Genomic DNA, 10,504 nt, shown 5'->3' on the forward strand with positions numbered 1-10,504 from the left:
TTTACAAAGGTAGCAGGAAAGTAAACAAAGTAACAGAGAGACTGCTTGCCAAAGGCACACAGAGGAAGCTTGGAGAGCCCTAGACCCAGACACAGTGGGCTCTCAGCCTCCATCCTGCACTTTGTCACACTGGCACTGCCAAGGAAAAACTCCCTACACTCACAAAGAGGAAGCAGAGGCTGACTATGAGGGGGCCAAAGAGCTCTAAGAAGCCACTTGCACCCCAAGTTACAGGAGTATTCACTAGACATTAGTCAGAAGTCTGGACACCAGTGGGAAAGACACAAGATAACGAAGAAGTAGAAATCTAAACTCTTGGCAACCATAAGCTGTTTTCTTAAAGCTCTTTATAACCTGCTTCTGTAGAATTTTTTACTAACACAAAATCCTTTTTGCTTAAAAAGCAGATGACAAAGAAAATTTCGAATAATGCACACTAATGTTCAGGAATGTTTTCCTACCCAACTTAGCTAACGGGCTGCATAGCATTCATTGTAAACCACTAGTTATTACAACTGTCAACTATTGCTAATATACAGTCACATGTTTATAATACTTCACAAGTTCATTTTGTGTGGATGTTTGGAAAACTGGACTTTGAAGCTTTGTCCCAAGCTTCTTAAATCACCATTCACCATAGCCACTTTCCTTTCACAAAAGCATAATCGACTCTAACACTAAAACTCCTATCAGATATCCTGTAAGAGCAGATTTTCATCAGTAAGATGATTTCTGAAGATCATAGGAAATGTCAACTCTCTTCCTAGTTCTGAATCCCAAGTATTTATACTCCTCTTCACTATCCTTCTCTTTTCAAAAACAGTGCTTCTTTCCTGCCTAAAATATTATATTTGGCCAGCCCCAGTGGTTCCTGAGCTGTGTGGTGACCAGAATTTCTTGGGAAGGTGTTTAACATGCAGCTTCCCAGGCTCTACCTAAACCTGCAAGCCTTGACAAGCAACTAAGCTAGCATTTGGTAACCACTGACTGATACACCAGCTCACAACTGGCTAGGGGTGTTTGATATTGTCAACAATAAGAATTTCAGAGAGAGAACTAGGTGCTTACTCAAATAGGTAGATGAACTTGTCACAGGAATTTAATATCCTGTGCCAAGGTGCCTCATTTAAAAATGTACAATATCAGCAGAACTTTACCTAACATAACTGTATAGTTCCCAAAGTCTTCCCCAGGAGACTCTAGTTGTTTTTTAAATAGAACAAGAGACATCTGACCCAGTAGCACTAACAAGCTTATTCCAAGTAACTCAGGCTGTTAAAGAAATCTGTCTTGCCATAACAATGGTTGAAAGGACCTGCCCTCCTCTCGCTACTCTTTTTAAAAATAAAGTTTGCTCTGTTGAAAAATGATTAACATTTTAAGCAGGGGATAGAAAAGCGGTCTACTAGATTAAATTTTTAAAGGATTTTGTTGTTTGCTATACAAATATACATCTCAACTTTTACAACATTCACTTCAGTTTGACCTCCTTTTCTACATTTTCAACATTTCCAGTCTCTGACTTCAAGGACATTATTACTGATACATAAATGTCCTCTGAAAGTTTTTGCAACTGACAAAAAGTACTAAAGATGACCAAGAGCCTCAGGTGTTAGGATACATTTTCCATGTTTTCCAACAGCACACAAACTCCTTTAAGAAAAAAATAATCTTATCTGGATGGTCCTATTAGTTGGTCATCGTAAGTTTACAGTAGTGCTTGTGGCTGATAGCTTATGTCATTGAGCTTCACTATAAAAGCTTTCTTTTCTTTGAACTACTGTCCTCCTTCTCTAGTCTCCTCTTGTCCCAGTCAGAGTTCCTCACTGTGTGATGGGTCACAGAGCTACATGTTTCCCGTTCCCCTTCACTGAAAGACCTGGTCTCTCTTCTGTGGCTGAGCCATCCCTCCTGCTCACATTTTCTTTTACTTGTGGAAGCATCAGTACTAGCAGCTGGAAGTTCACACTGCATGTGAAATTTGTGGTTGCTCGGAGTGGCTACTTTAGCAGTGAACTGCTGCACAATACTACCAAGATCCTGGTAAGTTATAGGAAAGTCTGGCTCTCCCATAGGAGATGTTGCCCCAGAATGCTGGGGGCTCAAAGATTGTGCATCTCTCAGCAATTTCGCTATGGCTTCAGAGCTCATTCTCCTAAGTAGTCGTGGGTCCCGAAGTCGGTCCTGAACAGGAGGCCTTTCAGGGTCCTTTGAAGTAACAGGAACAGTAGCTTCCCTGGAGTCAAAGGGACTGTGACAAAGAGAAGAAGAATAAGATGTCTTGGCGAGTCCACTGTCTAGCTTGTTGCTGGGCAGGTCGCCCTGGGGTCGGGCCACCTCTGGGGCTATAGCCGGAGGGTGAGTCACACTTCTCTGTAGTACAGGCTTCAGTTTCAGAATCTTCATTGCATCGTGTCTATAGTTTTTGTCACAGGTCTTAATAATGGCACCACGCTTCTGAGCATCCTGAATCAGATGATTCCAATGTTGATTTTCCTTGAAACAAAGAGAAGGGATAAACAATTACACCCCAAAGAAATACTCATATGCTTGGGAAGCACAGGATTCCAGTTTTCATTTCTGAATAAATAATTTCATAAATAGATTCTTAAGAATCCACTACTCGTTAGACAAGACCAAAGGGAAAAAATGTCTGCATTCAGAATGAAAAAGCCACATTACTAAAAAAACACACTGGTCACAGCCTAAAATACAGAAAGAACGTCCACAATTTTTATCAGTGTTAATAATGCCATGTAAGCCGTCATGTAGATCTGCACCAGTTGCCAGTAGCTCGTGCAGCTTGTTAAAATTTAAAGTTAAATTAAAAATGCAGTTCCTCATTTGCACTAGCCACATTTCAAGTGCTCAACAGTCACATATGGCTAGTAGTTAGCATACCAGACAGCACAGATAGAGAATATTTCCGTATTTGCAGATAGTTCCTTTGGACACTGCGGATCTAGACTACTGGCTGCCTCTTGACGGGCTAACATTCTGGAACAGGAGGGCCTGGCTTCATAAAGTTCATACACTTTTGAAGTGTATGTGAATGTTCTAGAAAGAGGCCCATAACTGTTACCAGATTCTCAAAAGGCCTCCAAAATCCCCAAGGGCTGAACGTCTGAATCCACGGAGATACTCTTCCAAAGATATGGTCCCACCTTCTATCTCTTTGCTAGAGAAGCTTAAGTTACGAAAGCACATCTAAGAAAAAACATACAACTCTGTGCATCTCTCCTCTCTTCCTTTAGAGTTCCCTCAGCAATAGACCGCTGCTTTAAAACCACCAGAACTTGGGCCTCTTTAGAAAGAAAAGTGCGCACGAGGGAGGGGGAAGAAAAGACAAAGACTGAAGGAAAGAAAAGAAAAAGGATAGCTACCCTCATGTGGGCTCCTGTACTATTCATAAAGGTGGGTTAGGGTAGTAGTAAGGCTGCATAGTATTTACTTCCTGTGTGACCCTGGACAAGTCACTTGAGCTCTCTGAGCCTGTTTCCTCATCTGTAAAATAGGAATAATATTTTACTTTATTGATTCTAAAATACACACTGTTTTCACATTTTACCATTTATAAATCTGGGATGCCTCTTAGCCAGATGGCAGTTTCCATGTACCTATTCCTGGGGGAACTCATGACCAGGCAACTACAACTCCCTGACTTTCAATTAGTAAACCATTTAAAGAAAGACGGAGTCCCAGTTCTTTTCTGAAAATCTTCGGATAAGACAAGAAAGCACCAGCAATCAAACTTGTGGAATGGATATCAAGGGTTGGAAGAGAATCATGGGGACAACAGTGGTGCACTCTTAAGAAATGCTGAATTAGCAACCCTTCTGATTGGACAGAGGACAACAGTCTGGGGAGAAACAAGGACACTGATAACTAGGAATTGGGAAATTATTAAGAAGTGTTACATTCTGAAGGTGAAATACTTTTAGGAATATCTTAACCAACTCATTGTTTATATTTTCCTTTTTATATATGCACAAGAATGATACGATAAAAATCTGTCTGAATAAGTCTAAAAAAGTCTCTTAAATAAACATAAAATAAAAATTTTAAGTGAAAGTAAAACACTGTATACTAGTAGTACATAAACAGTGATGCATATAATAATCAATGGTCCCTTAGATTTGGTAAACTATGGTAATAATGCTGACTCCACAAGGGTTTTATAAACTTTAACAGAAGTCCTGTAACTAAAATGCAAGGCATGGTGGCTGGCATATCCCAGACAGGCCATGTGGCAGCCCTGGGCTCTGTGACCCACTATCTCTTCCTCACTCAGGAGACCTCTAGAGAGTCTCCGCCTGTGGCTGAAACACATATGGTAAGCAGATGACCTTGCTGCTATTTTTTGCCAAGACTACTACACCTGAACTTTGTGTTTAATCTAATCCTAAAATCACAAAAACAGTTTTCAGAAGGGGGCTATTAGTCTTGGTTTGATTTCTCAGAGCACAAGTGCTTTAATCATTGATTGTATTTTCATAAGGAAACTGGGCTAAAGGACCAAAAAAAAAAAAAAAAAAACCAGTAAGTTGGCAAGCCCAGATGATAATTTGGGAGTTTTCTCTCTTTTTGTACCGCTGTCTTCCTAGAGGGAAAATAATGTCTCTGCCCTTAGCTAGAGGTCAGTGGTCTTCAAATCCAAAAGATTTGGGTAAGTGGGACCCTGGGGTTCACAAGCTTTTAAGGGGGATGTGAAAAAGTTATATGGGAACCAGTTCCCAAATGCCTTGCTTCCTATATGCCCCCCTACCTCCTGCCCTTGGGCTCTTCTGCCAATTCCAGCACATCCTTCACAATTACAACAACTCTCATCCACCCTAGACCTCACCACACAATGCACTGCAGGGCAGGAAAAGACTCCTGGCACCAATGAAGAGAAGACTAAAAATAGCCGTGTCCACAAAGTCTCCTTTAATCAGGGCATCCTAAGAGACGATGTCTCTAATAACATTTTACTTTTTCGGTGTAAACATCCTTTATCAAAATTTGTAATATATTTATGTTGTTTTGGTTAACCGTGTAAAAGTAGTAATTGTAATAGGATATTCAATTGAGAAGAAATTGTTTTTAACACCCAGACCCTTATGACCATTGCAAAGACAATTTTTTAAAAAACCTTTTGAGATAATTATTGAGTCACAGGAAGTTTCAAAAAAGGTACGGAGTGGTCCCATGTACTCTCAATTCTCCCCAATAGTTAAAAACCACAATTTCTTAAACTTTTAATTTATATATAAAGTTTTATGGCAGAGAAACATACTAGCAAGATTAATAGAAGGGATTTTAATTATAAAAATATATTACTCCATTGAATTTTATCTTAAAATAAGTATTAATGTAAATATAATATCAAAGAGAAAGGAATAATATCAGTATCTTTCTATTCCTCTGAATACAGTTAAGAGTGACGTAAGTTTTATTTAAAATGTTTATATTAGAAACAAAACTTTTATCAACTAAAACATGATACAAATTTCTAGATATTAAACTTAAAAATGGGGAGTTCATAGCTTTTAAAAATGCTTTTAAGGGAGTACACAAACAACAAAAGTCGAACAAGAGCTAAATGAAAAAGAATGAGCATCCCAGTGCCCTCTGGTGGTAGTAACCAAAACCAGGGATAAAATCTACTGAATAGAGAAATTAGAGAAACTGAAAAGTTAATGTCCCTGAGACAGCAAATATGTGCCATCTGTAGCTGTGATGGAGTCCTGGTGGCACAGTGGTTAAGAGCTCAGCTGCTAACCAAAAAGGTCAGCAGTTCGAATCCACCAGCTGATCCTTGGAAACCTATGGAGCAGTTCTACTCTGATCTATACGGTTACTATGAGTTGGAATCGACTCGAAGGCAACAGGTGTGGTTTTTTCTGTTTTATACCTGTGGTATCAAATTAAGCTGTAAAATTTGTATACTAAAGATATAAACACATATACCTGTTCCAGGGAAGAACCTATACTGCAATAGGAACTCTGATGGTGCTAAATGCCAAAGTGAAATGTGTAAGTGCTAAAAAGAAAAGGAAACCAGAACGCTTGCAAAGACCCTATCTCTGGCATTACGCAGGGCCGATAATAGGTGCACTTACTAAGTGTTTACTAACTGACGAGTACTGTTCTAGCACATGTATGGATTTATATACGTTCCTAACAATTCTATGACGTAGATCTAATTTAAAAAAAGGGAGGGTAATCTTGAGAGCCTAGTTTACATACTTGGGCTTTCCGCTAAGAAAGGCTGAATGGTTTATGTATGTTAAGACTCCCAGGAGGAAGTTGCTGGAAAACATAACAACCATGGAGAATAGGTTTATTATTTTGTAACCTAGAAACGATTTTCCTTTTGATGAAAAATAAAAACAAAACCCCAACCCAATAACAGTACCAATGGCAAACTGGCCTTTGGAATTCTCTGGTTCACAAGAATGTACATACCATCAAAGTTCTCAAATGTCCAAGGATGAAGAGGCTGTACTTGGCTCGCGTAATGGTGACATTCAATCTCTGCAAGCTTGCCAGGAATCTGAGCAATAAAAAAAGAATTACTTCTTTCTATAGAATGACTTAGGTGAGACATACATAGGCAGTATTTTAGATAGCTTTTCTAGTGCTCCTTCTACTTCTTATCGAAGTCATAGTACTTTCTCACTCTCCTAAAACAGGGTTACCTGGCAAAGAAGCTAATTCCCATTCAAAACTTGTAAACAGACAAATGCCCCAATGCTTTCAAAATCAACCTTCAAAGTGATATATCAATGGTATTTTTAACCTGGATCAGTACTGTAAACTTTACTTTTTAGCAGTATGATTTTTAAGTCTTAAAAACTAGATCAATAACATACTCTTAAATATATTTAAGATTATTAAAGTCCCTGGATGGTGCAGTTAACGTGCTCGGCTATCAGCCAAAAGGCTGGAGGTTCGAGGCTACCCAGAGGTACCTCAGAAGAAAGGCCTGGTGATCTACTTCCAAAAAATCAGCCATTGAAAACTGTATGGAGGTGGGGCCAAGAAGGTGGAGTAGTCAGACACTTCCTGTGGACCCTCTTACAACTAAGACCCGAAAAAACAAGTGAATGGATTATATATGGCAATCTGGGAGCCCTGTACATCAAAGGCAGAGTTGAGGAACCAGACTGAGTGACGGGGAGGGAGAGATGGTTCAGAAGCAGCGAGGAGTTGCCAGACCTGACCTGGCGAGCGCCTGAGCCCTTCAGGCCTGATCAGCCTGGGGGTGAGCAGTGAGGCAGGCAAGCAGCGGTGCTCGGGAGGCGTGTCTTCCATACTGGGAGAGACCCAGCACTAGAGAGTCTACATGGCCACCCAAAACCAGTGAGAAGCAGCCTAGATCGGCGAAAGATAAGTACTTGTGTACGGCCTAAAACACGGATCAAAAACAGCCTCCCTAGGGAAAAACCTCTCTCCTATTTACCTCCCCGCTCCCTGCTCTGCACTGGGTTCTGGACCAGCTTCAGCAACTGCCAAGTCCCCTGGGCCGGAAGTAGGATCCATCACACGCCCGGAGCCATTCTCCTGGCCTTGGAGAGTGAACAAACTAACAAACAGGAAAAAACTGCCAGCTCCCCTAAGCCAGGAACCCAGGGTAGGCACAGCTCCTTTACCTAGGCACAGGCATAAAGGATCCACGGACTCTGAGTGTCTTTCCCCCTGCACAGACTTGTGTCAGCCCATCTCAACAGCGTAGGCCCTCATTACCACACAACAACAGGGTATATACCGGAACTCTAACTTCAGTTGTTTCAGCTGTGAAGTGGCATGTTCCTGACATTTGATTGACATTGCTCTGTCCATTAAGCAGGGTTTTTACCTACCCACATCAGGGGCCTCAGGACTGATGGCTCTACCCATGCCGCCTAGCCACCTGTGATAGGGGCCCATGAATAAGAGGTGCCCCCCAAATCCTTACAGACAACAGTATTAGCTGCTCATAGTCTGGCTGCAAAACCCACCCACCTATGCACTCTAGGGAACAGGGACACATCTTCCTCCTGGACACTTGTGGGTGGCTGTCAGCTCCCTGCCTTGCTCAGAGTGCGTCCCCCTGCTGCAGCCGGATGCGTGTGCCTACACCAATCACCCATGCCTGTCTAGGACTGTGAGAGCCTATACCACACACTTGGTGGCTATTTACCTGGGCACCTAAGCTGAATCCATACAGGAAGAGTGGGCAGACTCCTGAGCTCACATACCTAGTAACGTATCTAAGCACCTGGTGACAGGATATTAGAGCTTCAAAGGTGCCAATAATCAAACTAGCTCATAGGAGCAGCCTACTTGGGCATATCAAAACAAAACAAGAAGCTAGGACAAGTAAGCAAACATAAAATAAATAAATATAATAACTTATTGATGGCTTGGAGACAACAGTCAATATCAAATCACATAAAGAGGAGATCCACGATGGCTTCAGCAAGCTCCCAAAATAAAAAATCCAGAAATTTTCCAGAGGAGGAAAATTTCTTGGAATTACTGGAGGCAGGATGCAGAAGATTAATACACAGAATTCTTCAAGAAATCGGGAAGGAAATTAAGCAAAATACAGAACACACAATAAAGGAAATTAAAAAGATAAGAGCATACTGACAAATTTAACAGGCTGTAAGAATCCATAGACAGCAATCAGAAATCCAGATTAACAACAAAATTTCAGAATCAGACAACTCAAAGTCATAGGAGCAGAACTGAGGCAACAGAAGTCAGAATTAGTGAGATTGAAGATAAAGCAATTGACCCCAACTTATTTGAGGAAAAATCAGATAAAAGGATTAAAAAAAAATGAAGAAACCCTAAGAATTATGTGGGACTCTATCAAGAGGAATAACCTACGAGTGATTGGAGTACCAGAATAGGGTGGGATAAGAGAAAATACAGAGTGAATTGCTGAAGATTTGTTGGCAGAAAACTTCCCTGATATCGTGAAAGATGAGACGATATCTAACCAAGAAGCTCATCGGACCCCACATAAGGTAGAGCCCAAAAGAAAGTCACCAAGACATATTATAATCAAACTTGGCAAAACCAAAGATAAAGAGAGAAATTTAAGAGCAGCTAGGGATAAATGAAAAGTCATCTACAAAGGAGAGTCAATAAGAATTAGCTTGGACTACTCAGCAGAAACCATGAAGGCAAGAAGGCAATGAGATGACATATATAAAGCCCTGAAGGTAAAAACCTGCCAGCCAAGAATTATATATCCAGCAAAACTGTCTCTCAAATATGATGGTGAAATTAGAGCTTTTCCAGATAAACAGAAGTTCAGGGAATTTGCAAAAACCAAACCAAAACTGCAAGAAATACTAAAGGCAGTCCTCTGGTTAGAAAATCAGTAACAACAGGTAACAACTCAAGACTACAACACAGGACAGAGCAACCAGGTATCAACCCAGATACGGAAGTCACAAAAGTAAATCAAACCTAAAACACTGAAAATAGGGAAACAGATGTCAATATGTAAAAGATGACAACATTAAAACAAAAAAGAGGGACTTAAAATACGTAGACATAGATTTTTCATATAGAGAGGAAGTCAAGGTGATACAAAGAAATAAAAGACTGGTATAAACTTAGAAAAATACAGGTAAATATTAAGGTAACCACAAAGGAAACTAACAATCCTACAAGTCAAAATAAAAAAAACTAGAAAAATATAAAGACTGAGCAAACACAAAATCAAAACCAATGAAGATGATGAAAAGAAAATACATAAAGAAAAACGACTCAGCACAGAAAAATTAATTGGAACGAAGAAACTGTGAACAACACACAAAAAAGACATCAAAATGACAGCACTAAACTCATACCTATCAATAATTACGCCGAATGTAAATGGACTAAATGTACCAGTAGAGACAGAGAGAGGCAGAATGGATAAAAAAACATGATCCATCTATATGCTGCCTACAAGAGACACATCTTAGACTTAAAGACACAAACAAACTAAAACTCAAAGGATAGAAAAAAATATATCAAGCAAATAACACTCAAAAAAGAGCAGGAGTGCCAATATTAATCTCTGACAAAATACACTTTAAAGTAAAATCCACCACAAAGGATAAGGAAGGACACTATATAATGATTAAAGGGTCAATACACCAGGAGGCCATAAATATAATAAATATTTACACACCCAATGATGGGACAACAAAATATATGAACTCTAACAGCACTGAAAAGAGAGAGAGACAGCTCCAGAATAGTAGTAGGAGACTTTAACACATCACTTTTGGTGAAGGACAGAATATCCAGAAAGAAGCTCAACAAAGACACGGAAGAGCTAAATGCTACAATCAACCAACTTGATCTCATAGACATACGCTGTAAACACTCCACCCAACAGCAGCCAAGTATACTTTCTTTTCCAACGCACATGGAACATTCTCCAGAATAGACCACATATTAGGCCATAAAGCAAGTCTTAACAGAATCCAAGGCATCAAAATATTACAAAATATCTTTTCTGACCATAAAGCCA

General features: G+C 40.0%; 1 protein-coding gene across 8 annotated transcripts in view; it reads right to left on the reverse strand.

Moving 5' to 3' along the window:
- Window positions 1-777: 777 nt before the first annotated feature.
- SETX (senataxin) overlaps window positions 778-10,504 on the reverse strand; it is an 86,533-nt gene continuing 76,806 nt past the window's right edge. For 7 of the 8 annotated variants that reach the window (XM_023730827.1, XM_023730828.1, XM_023730829.1 and 4 more), the window contains 2 exons: window positions 6,448-6,535; window positions 778-2,496 (listed from right to left, as the gene is read on the reverse strand). In XM_023730827.1, coding sequence (XP_023586595.1) covers window positions 1,753-2,496; window positions 6,448-6,535 — 832 coding nt within the window. In that variant the 3' untranslated portion in view covers window positions 778-1,752. Of the gene's footprint in view, window positions 2,497-2,573; window positions 3,505-6,447; window positions 6,536-10,504 lie in introns of those variants that run through there. The other variant, XM_023730831.1, reaches the window with a different exon arrangement.

This window comes from Trichechus manatus, unplaced genomic scaffold (genome assembly GCF_000243295.1).
Source record: "Trichechus manatus latirostris isolate Lorelei unplaced genomic scaffold, TriManLat1.0 scaffold00038, whole genome shotgun sequence".
Classification (NCBI taxonomy): Eukaryota; Metazoa; Chordata; class Mammalia; order Sirenia; family Trichechidae; genus Trichechus; species Trichechus manatus.